The sequence below is a fragment of the Fusarium oxysporum genome, chromosome VI (genome assembly GCF_013085055.1).
Source record: "Fusarium oxysporum Fo47 chromosome VI, complete sequence".
Taxonomy (NCBI): Eukaryota; Fungi; Ascomycota; class Sordariomycetes; order Hypocreales; family Nectriaceae; genus Fusarium; species Fusarium oxysporum.
In genome coordinates, this window is record NC_072845.1 from 1,554,904 (window position 1) to 1,567,229 (window position 12,326).

Consider the following 12,326-nt stretch of genomic DNA (forward strand, 5'->3'; position numbering starts at 1 on the left):
GGCTACAGATTCCTACCTTCTGTCGGTAGGCGGTTATTAGTGATAGAGTACAAGTTTCAGCTGTTTATTTGTTTTTAGCTTTCGTGTCTCCACGTGCATGTAATGTCTGTTCCCTCGTTCTTTGCCAATCTAAATCAGTCCATTACTTACTTAACTTCCCGTCCTCATTACGAAGTATTGACGAATATTGAGGGCATTCGCATGCCACTGGCCTCATCATCACAGGATTATTGGTTTGTCAGCGCTTGAATTGCAGTTTCAATGTCATTGCATGCCCAGTCAGCTTGATGTTGCAACCAGTACCCCAAAGAACGTGGTACATTGAAAGTGAAGCCGACGATATCCTCGTCCATGATCAAGAAATGCAACTTGTATACGCTCAAGTCCTAGAGATTTGATCATATGAGTATCAACCAGCATTACCGGTGAAGCATATCCATCTCGATGAGCCCGGTTATTAACCAATGGCTCTGAGGCTTCCACGCATACAAATCCTGACAGGGTAGGGTAGCATTGTGTGGCTTGACAGATGCAAGTTAAAGTAGGTCGTGTATCTGAGTATGCGCTTCGTGTGGTGCTGCATTCGCTGCAATCGGCGCTTCGTACACAGACCGAGGCGCTTATGCCTGTGTAGATGCTCGTGCTCGTGTTACGCACCATCGGGAACTGGTGATGGAAGGCCCCAGAGGATGGTGCTTACCAATATGCATCTGTCTCTGTTTACAGCCTGTAGATGGGTTACACTCTACTACACAACAATGTAGCTTACCCAGGTTCGCGGACCGAGCCCTCGACGGGCGGACGGGACGGGCGCGGAAATTGCGAAGGGGAAGAGATGCTGTGCGACAAGGGAGGTTGTCATGTGGGAATAACCGGTAGCAAGGGGGTGTGTGGGCGAGGACAGGGGGTGGAAATGGGTGATTTCTGTGTTGAGACGCCTGCAGAGGCACGAAGATTGTGTGGTCTGAGGTTATTGGACGAGAGAGGAAGCGGAGATGATCCGGTGGGTAGGGTGTAAGTTGAGAGGTTGATCAGATAATCTGTTTCTGGTGTTTGTGTAGGTATATGTGAGGGGGATGCTCATGCAGGTATGATAAACTTGGGACGACGGTGGTGGCAGTGGAAATGGAGTTGCAGTAGAGTACTACTAGTCGATGAACCCAGGAATTGAGTATGCAAATCACCTGGAATGAGACTGAAACCGTAGCTATGAGATAGCTTACTGCGTGAATGAGGCATCTGTCACATGTTTACCAGGGAGGTAGTGTTCCAGTTTGATGTTGACAACGCCAACTGTTTGGGGATAGTTGAGATATCATATCCATTGGCTGTAGATAATACATAGGGCAAAAACTCCGCTAGCTCTACGAGTCCACTGAGCCATCATTTGCCCAACTCATGGTCATAGTCGCCCATAGATCATGGTACATAGTTTGCTGCCCATCCGTATTCAGACCCGGTGTGAGCATTGCAGAATTCATGTCAAAGTCTGTGTCCCACGCCGATATGTATGGCTGCATATCTTTATCAAACATGGGGCATCCTTGGTGTCCCACGCCCCTTGAAGTCAGACTCGGTGCTGTGAGCATAGCAATGCGTCTGTCGTACTTCGATTTCACAACACGCAGTATCACACGGCTTGCGGAGAGTACGTCGACACGTTTACTAGACGGTGTGAGATCCTCCGGCCCGTCACACATGAACTCGAGGAATTCGTCAAACCGTAACTGTGAGCGTGCCCAAGCATGATCCCAGTCTGGGACCTCAGATAGGGGGAAAGAGAGTCGCACAGCGAGGATCACGGAGAGGATGAACTTTGTCCAATCGATGCTTGTGAAGTACTTGAAGCTGTCAAGATTGAGGAGGTAGTCGAACAGGGCGCGGGTGTTATTCACGCAGCGTGTGAGACGGGCTGATGATGGGTGGATGAAATGAGGTTTTCTTGTGTTGGCGCGTGTGAGGCAGAAGATGGCACCACCTTGCAAAAAGACGTCGAAGAAGAGATGTGCGAGTTTCACAGGTGCTGTATAACGTTAGAAATGTTAGCACTGCAATAAAGATGGCTTACCTGAACGAGAGAGATGTGGTACCATGGTCTCTTTCATCTCCCTGTGCTGCATCTCGAGTCCCAGCAGCATAAGTTGAACCTGCTGGTTCACCTGTGGATCATTATCTCGTATCGAGTTGTTCGCCGTGGTCGTCATGTTTGCAAGTCGAACAAGGTAGCTCAGTGAAACATCACCATCAACCTCGGCGTGGCGGTGAAGTAGTTCGCAGCACGTTGCGGTCCAGGGCGTCCACTGGGGCATGAGCAGATCCATCTTCTTCCAAGTGCAGAGGAAGCTGTCCAAACTGTGAGTAAGTTGGTATTGGTGTATCTCGAGGAGGACGTACTTGGACACGGCGTAGTGGTATGCTAGATACGCCCGTAGTCTGTCGAGCTGCATACTGCTCATATCGCCCGGTATTGTGTTGTCAAGGTTAGGCATTTCTTGGTCGAGATCGAGGTCACTTAACAGATCACCAGCCATACGGTAGTATTGGAAGGCCTGTCTGTTCTTTGGTCTCAGATGAAATGGGTACCTGTGAATGTCAACAACATGGCAAACTTGTTCAGGGCTAATCTACTGACCAAGCGCAATAGATGAGAATGCCTTGTAGCAATTCCATGCTTCTCTCGCCGCTTGCCACAAACTTGAGGCCCAATACTTTTCGAAATTCATCGTCGTAAAGCGTATGTCCCTGCAAAGTGCGCGATCCAGAAGCTGCAGCCAATATCGCCAACAAGACAAACGGCCTGGTCGCAGCAAGGCTGGCCACCGTCTCATCAGGCCTCAACACAATGACAGGATAATGAACCAACATCCCCCGAAACGAAACTAACAGCGACTCTGCAGAGTCAAGGTTGAATTGGGGCTTCGCATGGAAAGACTGTATCGAATGCGTGTGAGACGAGGACGGCGTAGGAAACCCCGTGAGGGGCGAGTCTTCGAAGCTACTGAGATCCGCATCTGGATCTGAAGGGAATATTGAGTCTATGAACTGCGCATGTGAGTCTCGAAGGTTGTCAAAGTTCTCATCGACGTCCAATTGTGTTGGAACTTCAAAGTCAATGGTGAAAGTCTTTGATGGCGCTGGTGGTGGCGGAGGCGGTGGTTGATGAGTTTCTATCGCGCTGTATCAAGTTATCAGCCTGTTTTCCCAATGCGACAGAATATTTCCTACTATTTTGTCCTTCTTCTGCGCGTTCGCGGGCCTGTTCGCGATATACATTCTTTCTTGGACTCCAGACACCTTTCCACGTCAGATGATGCCATGTAAACAAATCTTCGATTGAGAGGTCTTACTTGCGACAGACCCCAGGCTGTTCACTCGGCTGGCATTTTATCTTTGTAGCGCGGCAGGCTTCACAGGCTGTTGAGACCCTCTTCCGAACTGGACAAGCCTCAGCTGTCGGTGACTCGCTCGCCATTTGTGCGAGATGTCAATTGTTAGCGGTTTAGTGTTGAATTGAACAATTGACAAAAGTACAAGACCAATGATTGAACAGTGAAAGGAAGAAACCCTCGAGCGACAACGTGAAAGCGAGAGTCGTGGCTTGCGCCGGTGTAATGAGGAACCGAATCATGCTCAATCGCCGACAGCTCTCGGATCTTATGACCCACACAAGACAGCTGACATGTAAGCACACATATATACTATACAGCCAGTGAGAGTATCGAGTTTCGAGCGATGTTCCAGAAAAATAGAACAAAGAGGAATAGGTGGTGCCCAGAATATATAGGAAAATACTGCTTCTTCAATTAATGTCTTGCCCAAACCCTCTCTCTGACACGCCTGATCAGAATCTATACTGACGCCCAAATAATAATATTACACCGGTTGTCAAGACACAACACATATACATATATACCTCATTCAACCACTGTATACTTCAGCCCCGGGTTTGCCTCCTTCAGAGTCTTTTCCACGACTTCCCATAGCGGCACTGCCAGCTTCTTGATCTCATACGCAGCCGTCTTGAGTCCATGTTTTTCGTGTCTATGCCTTGAGAGGTTGGATGCTGCACATCCGATCGAGCAGTATATAGTGTCTCTCTTTTGATCAATGCATTCCTTGCACGCCACTGCGTTACTAGTCCAGTCTTGCATTTCGATGTCTTCGTCCTCATACTGCACACATCTATCTCCGCTCTCGCAGTCGTGCTCCAATTCATTGTGGTCGCCCTGCTCAGGTTAGATCCAGTCAGTCTGAAGAAGCTGGCAACACTCACAGCACCCTTTTCGAAGCATTCATCCGAGCACCACACTGTTAATTCCCTCTTGCCCCCCATATGAGCAAGTGCTTGGCACACCGAGCATGAGAGAACATCCTTAGGGTCCACTGTAGCTGCACAAACCGCACAGGGTGGTAGGTTGTATAAGTCCTGGGAAACAGCGGGCGTTTGGCTTGCTTGGGCTCGAGTCTTATTCTGCAGCCTGTTCTGCTCAAACGCCATCTTTGCTCGACGCAGCTCATCCAGTCGATTTCTGTGATGCTCACGTTGCGGTTCCGTCATAAGGCTCGCTTTGCGATCTTGTGAGATCCGGTCAATGACTTGCTCAATGGACATGGTGTCGCTGGCCGCATATGCTTCCAGGTATTGCTGCGCATTTTCCACCACTTCTCCCGTTTGCGAATCTTTGAAGAAGAAGTTGATATAGATCTGTTTCAATGATGCTGCGTCGTTTTTGGCGACTGTAATCTGATCGGTAAGGGAGTCTACATCGGCTTCCCAGTTTGCTGGCTTGCCAACACCCTCCCATATCCTCTCGGTGAGCTCTTCCCAGCGCTTAACCGGGTCGTCTAGCATTGCTCGCAGTTCGTCTTGATCTGCCCCGCCGTCTCCTACTGAGAGGAACTGCGGGTACATGCGTAGCACCCAGCGGTACCATGCCTCTTTTTCCGATGCAATACTGTCTTCGATTGACTTGAGGTCGATCTTCTTGTGATCTTTGACATCGGTAAACATGACTTCCAGTTCATTCAGAAATGCTCTTCGCTCTGAGAACCACTCTCTGCCTTCAGCATCGCAATATCGAGCACGCATCCTGTCGAGGACTTTGGGGAAACACTTTTCGCATTCCACCACGTTTGCTTTTTCGCATTCTGATAAACACGTCTTCTTGATAGCATCCACTTCGTCGGCACATTGTTGCCTGTGCACTCTGGCCGCGCTCAACTCTGTCCAGTGCTCTGGCAGAGCAACCTTGCCCGTCGAACCCATCTCTCCCAATCCTGATGTGACTAGGTTGAATCCGTTCTTGATCTCTAAGTAGTAAGCTTGCAAGAATGATTAATTCGGGGGTTTGCCAAAAGGTCAGTAAAGTTGAGGTCGCTGAAATTTATATACAAGATGAGAAACGGTACTGGTTATGTCAATGAATTAGCAGCTCGTAGTTAATGCGTGGTCTCTTTGTGATTTATCAGTTCGTGTTAACATCGTCTAGTATTGTTCTTGATGAAATTAGAAGCAGGGGTCATTAACTGGAGATCTGTAGGTAAATCCCAAACTGCCGATGTTTAGGCGGCGTACATCAGCTGGGTAAGGTAGCTGTTTCATCCTCAATCGCTACAGACCATTGACAAATTCTCTCTTTATCCTACTAGGAATACAGCCAAGATGTTATGTAGGATAAAAGAACATGTTGAGTCACTATGTTCTTGGCTTGGGAAGCAAGTCTTGAACAGCACCAGCTTGGCCACCTGAAAACTCTCGGCACCTCGACTTACATGGAAATGAGTGCCTGACATATGAATCAGATCAACAATGTCCACAATGACAGTAATGTAACCATTTCTTGTATATAGAAAAAGATTCAAAGATGAAGCAGTAATCTCTCTCGTATAATTATTTCATTTGCATGAATTTCTATCAACTCAAAAGGCATTGCTGTACATGTCCTGGCGTTATGCACATACCGAGGCGCCCTATCTTATCAGTCGCATCAACTTTCATCGTCTCGCGATCTCGGCGCATTCGTTCGTCCGCTAACAAACAACCATCTCTAATATCAAGCAACATGGTACGTCTCTTCCAATCCCAAATTAAGAAAATCGCATGCTGACATACAGTAAGGCCGACAAACTCCGCACCCAGCAAGAACTCGAGCGCCTCCAAGCGAAATACGTCGGCACTGGTCACCCAGACACGACAAGCTGGGAATGGCGCACCAACATTCAGCGCGACACATACTCTTCCATCGCCGGCCATAGGCCTCTTCTCTCTTATATCGCGCTTGCTGAGAATGAACCCATTACCAAGATTCGCGCGCAGATGATCAGGGTATGTCAAGCTGCTCCTTGTCAAAGGCCTATAGCTAACCTGTTGGGCGCAGAAAATGGTACAGCCTTGTGGTCCTCCTCCGCCACGCGAGGATTAGAGCGGACGGACAATACGATATCGCAGGCAGAACTAAGAGATTCAACATGGCTTCGTTTCGCTCGGGAATTTGGAAAGGCGTCAAGGATTAATACCCCTATGGTAGGGAAGATTTTAGACCTACAATACGATATTTCACCATACAAGATCGCGAACAGTCTCAATCTTTAAAATTAATTGTTTGGTCTGTATTGGGGTATCATAATGTCGACATTAGTCCTCATCTCTTTTGTCTTATCCCTGCATTCGACTGCCTTCACCCACAGCTTCGTCGTCTTCTTCGCCGTCCTGTTGAGGCGCATCCCTGATGTTCAGACTCGCACGAAGCTTCTTCTCGTTATCGTCATTCCAGCTGTCGCCATAAACCTCCCGCGTCATGCCCATCACACCGTCAATGCCGACTTCTTCTTTTCCACGAGGACCGACATGCCACGTCGTAGTTGGGTCGCCGTCTTGGCCCAAAGGTGGTCTTTCAACTCTCTTGATGACGTAGCCTTGTTTCTCCATCCTCTTCAGGATTATTTCTGTCTTGTCCATTGATACATTCTGGTCGGCGTTGAGCCGCTGGAGATAACGCTTCAACTTCTGTTCGCTCAATTCCCCGCCGCTCAGGGAAATCACCGAAATGACCATTGTATAGAATCCTGCGTATGTAGCTTCGTCGTCCGCACTTGGTGTCTTGGATGGGGCGAGGATTGTTGCATGGCGATACGCTTCTGGTAATATCGACGTCAGGATGTAGGCACCAGAACCGAGCTTGGGCTGGGCATTAGCCTTCATAGCTATGCGTTATTAGTAGCTGGATCAAGAACGATGGACGATAGCTGTACCTTGACGCTTTTCCTGGAGTGACATCTTCTCTCTAACAGGCAACTCCCTCAATTCCATGCCCCAGACCCGTTTGAGCTGTGTCTGCGCCGAATCGAAGATGCGCCTGAATGATCGGCCTTGGGTGCCGAGGACTATTCCTGAGTTAGCTTTGTCCTGTTATCCCATGGTTGCCATTGTTACCTCGTTCTTTAATACCGTCTCGGCGGATCGCGGTTCTCGAATATTCGCAGGAAATAACATACCGCACCAGCTTCTTCACCAGCTGATCGTCGGCACTTTGGGTATGGTGTTGGTCTCCATCCATTTCGGCATCGCTTGCTTCTTGTTCGTTCTCGTCCTCAGAATCGACTCTATTTCGTTGACGGGGACGAACATCTTCCTCTGATTCCTCGTCTTGGGCCTGAAGCGTATAGTAGGTTAGAGCTTCGTCCTGTTAGTGAATCACTGACGAATTGTACTCACAGGACGGCGGCGCCTTTGTGTAGGCATAGTAATAGCGAACAATTGTTGTTACTCAATATCAAATCTCACACAGATACTCAGATCGATGCAACCAAAGTTCCAATGATGCAAATATTGGCAACTTGTATGAATGAAAAAAGATGGAGGGGCCGGCTCATACTGACGAAAGGCTATACGCGGTCTTCCCAACTTAGACGCGTTCAGTCTTATCAGACATGTGGGAGCTTATCGCTTATCGAGTTATCGCTTATCGGATAAAATTTCTAGGAACACTGGTCTCTACCTTAGTTCTGGGCAATTTTGGTCGCATTGTCGCATTCTGCTCCCCCATGGGGCTTCCCTATTCATTCTTTACTTCTCAATGATTTCTAGAGCGGTGCGAGTGCCGCGTATTCGCCTGGCATGCAGGTTTGGCTTAATAACACAACGCAGCACTGGACTGGGCTTCCGACCAAGTCCAGTCCATGACGGCCTGGCACGACGATTATATACATCCGAACTTGGAAATGCAGGGGAGAACAAGGTTGAGCCTTTTATAACGGATACGGAAGCTTCGAAAATAAAGCCGAAAGAAGAGTCAAAGGTTTCATCTACAGGGGCAGAAGACGCGACACCGGCTCCGAATCTTCCCTCCTCCACCGACGTCGGCTCTGAGCCGACTAGTAGCTCCGAGGAACCTCAATTAGACGATGACCCGATCTCCAAACCTGAGTTCGACGCAAAGGCATCTCCTGGCGACGAGACATTCCCAGAGAAGCCAATTGACAATGCACAAGCAGTACTGGACGGTGCACTGGACGGTGCACTGGACGAATCCCCATCACAACCGCGATTGTCAAGATATGTTTTACCTGACCTGCCCGACTTCCCCAAATCGTCGTCAAGACATTCACCTAGCCCCGAACAGTATGCGCTGGACGACCTTTTGGGAGAATCGCAGAAGCCAGGGATCGAGGTATCTGCACTTCCTGAACTAGAAGCCCAAGATGTTGGGGACGAGCTCATGCCTTTGCCAAAGAGACGCCTTTACGATCGTCTTATGCACGATGAATCGCTTGGAGTCTCTACTCTGGGAATGCCAGCAGATGCCATTATCATCAACAATCCGAATAGGACACGCATCGAGCGGCCAGCCCCCACCGTGATGGAAGCGAAACCTATAGAAAACACAGATCTTGACTGGGAAAATTTGACTCCTTCCGAAATGACAGAGCCTGAATCTGAAGAGATATTCAAGAATATCGACGAACTTTGCCCCGTGAGTCGTATTTTGCGTCTAACTGATATCGACAAGCTCGTCAACACTCTTTGCGACGGTTTCACAGTCACCCAGCTACGGGAGTATCACAGTGTTCGCAAGCCACAACCCAGGGATCATGACATGGTAAAATACGAGTGGATAGAACAGATTGTACCATGGACATCAATGAACTCGGTTCGACTGCGTGGCAATGATAAGGCCACTCTTGCTCAGAAGATCGTGTTGGATAAATGGAAGATCGAGGTTCAGGAACATGCGGACGATCTTGGAAAAGCGTTTATTTGGATGGATCCTGACATCTTCCCCTTTCTCACATGTTTGTTCCCAAAAACCTGAGCCTGGTGGTATATTTGCTGACTGACGGTCATAGATGGCCCCAACAACATAGGGCGTCTACTCTGGGAGCTCAGAAGGGATTTCGTAGTCGGCGAAGACGAGAAGCTAACACTGCATACCCCAAAATGCCGCCTCAATATTACAGCGAAGAAGTCGACTACTTACGGTATCCTCGCTCATATCGACCAGGCCGTGCAGAGGATGAAGAGCCGGGTTATCGACGTTGCCCCTCTTCTCCCGAAGACTCGATCAGCAGCCCTGACGCCGACAGAGCGCAAGGAGCTCGGCCGGCTAACCAAGACTTCAATCACGCCTGTAAGGCATGGCTCACAGGAGGTACGAAATTCTATTTGTCCCTGAAACGCACAATATCATACTAACTGGTTTCTAGAAGTTGCGCGTCTCCTGGATGCCCCAGCCTGACGAGCCTCCAACCGAGACTGAAGACCTTGCAGACACAGTGTTCCGCTTAATCGTTGGCCGTGTCGTCCCGGGCGCTGACCACGGTGTCCTCCAGTGTCTTCCGCGACTGGACGACCAAGACCTAGTCACTGGCCAGCCCGTCCCTGTACAACGCCAGGCTCGGGCTATGTCGTGGAGAGACAAGCTCCAGAAGTGGCTGAGAATTGTCGCACCCATCAGCAAGAACACTCAAAACACTCCACCGTTAGGGCTGTCCTCCGAATTAGCGATTCCCGAAGAGAAATGTCCTCGCACTGGAAATGTAGACGCTACTACAGCAACGTTTGGCCATATCCTACACCAACGCGCTAGCACTTCGATGAAGGAACTCTACCGCAAACGCCGCATCCTAGCTCCCCTTACACCTCATCCCGCTGCTTTCTCCGCCCTCAAACCCGACAACGACTTGCCCCTAAAGGAGACTACTTCCATTGTTATGCACCTTTCGCCTCATTTCGATTCTTCAAAGAGTCCAGTGACGGATCCTAAGAAGAAACTCCCTGCAGATCCTGCTGTCTATATTACCATCCCCGTCCACCCTCAGGCTGATCTCGACAACTTCAAGATCCCCGACGACGTAACCGCCCACATTTATGTGCCCTGGCACAACAGCGACGTGCTGCTTCCTACAGAGGCTGTAGATATCCGCCTTGAGCACAGGCGCTCCCATGCTCTCCCAATAAGTCACCCAGGCATGAAGAGTTTCTTTGAGAAATCGCAACTCAACCTTCGTGAAGGTCAACTTCGAACACCGAGCCAGGCCATGCTCAGGGTTCCAGGATCATGGTTGCGAGGAAGTGGCAGCGGCAGGATGAACACCGAAAAAAGAGACGTTCTTTACGACTTCCGTGGAACTGAGATCCATCAGACCGTGGAAATGCCTTGGAATGGCCACACACTGCGCTACTCTAGCATCGAGGCTGGACAGCACGGCGGCCAACGCCAGGAGATTACACTCCAGGCTGGTTTACCAGGCGAGAACCCAGTTGCTTTCAAGGATGAGAGACGTGTGGGCTTTTTACAGCTGGTCGAGGACATGGCCACTGGGAAATGCTTCTCCTGGTCTGAAGGCTACAGATCCATCAAGAGCCGCCAGCTAGAAGATTTCAGTTACAATCTGTTTGGAGAGGATCTCCCTGAGGATGTTATTGTCGACAACGAAAAGTTTGATTCGCGCGGTCGCGTCAATCGATACAGACCAGCTACGAGCGGAGACAGTGACAAGCCTGATCCGCGTGGCCGCTTTAATCAACATAGGCCAGCCATCGAGATGGGCAATGATAGGTTTGATTCGCGTGGTCGTGTCGGTGAGCGTGAGTCAGCCACGAAGGCGAACGGTGGCAAGCTTGAAATCCGCGGTTGTGTGAATGAACGCACGTCTGGCCCAAAGCCAAAGACAGGAGCTCCAGTTGAGATCTTTGACGACATAGAGGCATTGTTTGCGGCGGAGGGTCAGACCTTTGAGCTCAACCCCGACAAGACACCCAAGCCTGACGAGCAACAGCTTGACGAGACCAAATCTGACGAGAAAGTGTCTGATGAGAAATATCCCGATCCTATCGCCAAAAGGAAAGCGACAGATGATCTCATGAGTTTCCTCGACGAGTACGCCAGCCCTAAGGCCTTTGTGAGTGAAGACAACAAGAAGCTCTACGGCATCGATGCTGCCTACCACCACAAGAAGTCAAGGACGAGCGTTCCTAAGGATACTCCTCCGATCGACAAATTGCCAGATTTGCCAGAATTTCCAGAAGCCACACCCCCGAAACCTAACAACAACTTGCCAGATTTGTCAGAATTGCTAGAAGACAAGGCCACGCCCCCAAAACCTCAAAAGGAAGATGTTGCAACTAAAAAAGAGAAGACTCGCAAAAAGGTCCAGAGTGAGTACTTCGCAACCCAGGAGCCAGTACCCAAGCGCAAAGCAACACCAAAGAAATTAGCAACTACCGGGAAAGCCAAGGACAAGCCAAGCAAATATACCCTCCCAGAGCTACAGAAACCCGCCACAATGTCAGATGCAGATGCATTTGCTGCTCAGTTCGCCAGACGAGCGACTTCAGAGAACAGAGGGAAGGACCAAAATAGTGTCATTGGGTTCTTCGACACCCTTCCAAATGAGAAGAAGCCTGCTAAAAAGCAGCCCGCTCAGAAAAAGAAAACGTCTACTTCAAAGAGAAAACAGCCGACATCGAGTAACTCGAAACGCAAAAGGCTTTGAACCGCTCTCAAATGAAGTGTTTGAACATGCTACGACCGAAACGATGTCAGGAGTACGAATGCGGGTACGAACAAGGACGATCATTCATGAGGCTTGTGTGTCACTCTCTCGCGCCTCTGTTTCTCTACAGCGCCATGTTGGTCGTGACTTGCAACGTTGTAAATGAGGAAATCGTAAAGATTGCGAGAGGCAGCTTTGGATATGCGGAAGAAAAAGGAAAAGATAATATTGTATACTAAAATAGCATGTGTATCATATGTAACATCATTATTAGACGAATATATAGAGGAAAGGGGCATTATGTATCATTACACACCAAAAATACATCAACA

General features: G+C 49.2%; 4 protein-coding genes across 4 annotated transcripts; 2 read left to right on the forward strand and 2 right to left on the reverse strand.

The window, feature by feature from the left end:
• Positions 1 to 1,150: 1,150 nt before the first annotated feature.
• Positions 1,151 to 5,487, reverse strand: FOBCDRAFT_320482 (uncharacterized protein). Its single transcript, XM_031186856.3, has 6 exons — positions 4,274 to 5,487; positions 3,934 to 4,226; positions 2,633 to 3,175; positions 2,395 to 2,583; positions 2,069 to 2,343; positions 1,151 to 2,023 (listed from the first exon to the last, which is right to left on the reverse strand). Exons 1-6 carry the CDS (start codon positions 5,264 to 5,266, stop codon positions 1,365 to 1,367), a joined length of 2,952 nt encoding a protein of 983 aa, XP_031037991.3. The 5' UTR covers positions 5,267 to 5,487; the 3' UTR covers positions 1,151 to 1,364.
• Positions 5,488 to 6,028: 541 nt separating this feature from the next.
• On the forward strand, positions 6,029 to 6,583 carry FOBCDRAFT_40688 (U2 snRNP complex subunit YSF3). The gene is made up of 3 exons (XM_031186855.3): positions 6,029 to 6,065; positions 6,119 to 6,325; positions 6,378 to 6,583. Exons 1-3 carry the CDS (start codon positions 6,063 to 6,065, stop codon positions 6,420 to 6,422), a joined length of 255 nt encoding a protein of 84 aa, XP_031037990.1. The 5' UTR covers positions 6,029 to 6,062; the 3' UTR covers positions 6,423 to 6,583.
• Positions 6,584 to 6,605: 22 nt separating this feature from the next.
• FOBCDRAFT_40691 (MAGE family-domain-containing protein) lies at positions 6,606 to 7,851 on the reverse strand. The gene is made up of 4 exons (XM_031186854.3): positions 7,715 to 7,851; positions 7,433 to 7,652; positions 7,252 to 7,383; positions 6,606 to 7,203 (listed from the first exon to the last, which is right to left on the reverse strand). The coding sequence occupies exons 1-4, from the start codon at positions 7,739 to 7,741 to the stop codon at positions 6,656 to 6,658; spliced, it is 927 nt and encodes a 308-aa protein (XP_031037989.2). The 5' UTR covers positions 7,742 to 7,851; the 3' UTR covers positions 6,606 to 6,655.
• A 224-nt stretch (positions 7,852 to 8,075) lies between these two features.
• FOBCDRAFT_294544 (mitochondrial inner-membrane-bound regulator-domain-containing protein) lies at positions 8,076 to 12,278 on the forward strand (the record flags this gene model as incomplete). Its single annotated transcript, XM_031186853.3, has 3 exons — positions 8,076 to 9,291; positions 9,346 to 9,647; positions 9,703 to 12,278. The coding sequence occupies 3 exons, from the start codon at positions 8,076 to 8,078 to the stop codon at positions 11,992 to 11,994; spliced, it is 3,810 nt and encodes a 1,269-aa protein (XP_031037988.2). The 3' UTR covers positions 11,995 to 12,278.
• Between the last annotated feature and the right edge of the window lie 48 nt (positions 12,279 to 12,326).

What these genes read in the sequence shown, in the direction of transcription:
- FOBCDRAFT_320482 (XM_031186856.3), bottom strand. Translation starts at nt 5,266, where the DNA reads ATGGGTTCGACGGGCAAGGTTGCTCTGCCAGAGCACTGGACAGAGTTG. An exon ending in AATGCTTCGAAAAGGGTGCT is followed by an intron (nt 4,227 to 4,273) that starts GTGAGTGTTGCC and finishes TAACCTGAGCAG; the next exon opens with GGCGACCACAATGAATTGGA. An exon ending in TACCACTACGCCGTGTCCAA is followed by an intron (nt 2,344 to 2,394) that starts GTACGTCCTCCT and finishes CAGTTTGGACAG; the next exon opens with CTTCCTCTGCACTTGGAAGA.
- FOBCDRAFT_40688 (XM_031186855.3), top strand. An exon ending in TTCGCGCGCAGATGATCAGG is followed by an intron (nt 6,326 to 6,377) that starts GTATGTCAAGCT and finishes TGTTGGGCGCAG; the next exon opens with AAAATGGTACAGCCTTGTGG.
- FOBCDRAFT_40691 (XM_031186854.3), bottom strand. Translation starts at nt 7,741, where the DNA reads ATGCCTACACAAAGGCGCCGCCGTCCT. An exon ending in CACAAAGGCGCCGCCGTCCT is followed by an intron (nt 7,653 to 7,714) that starts GTGAGTACAATT and finishes TATACGCTTCAG; the next exon opens with GCCCAAGACGAGGAATCAGA. An exon ending in AGACGGTATTAAAGAACGAG is followed by an intron (nt 7,384 to 7,432) that starts GTAACAATGGCA and finishes ACTCAGGAATAG; the next exon opens with TCCTCGGCACCCAAGGCCGA.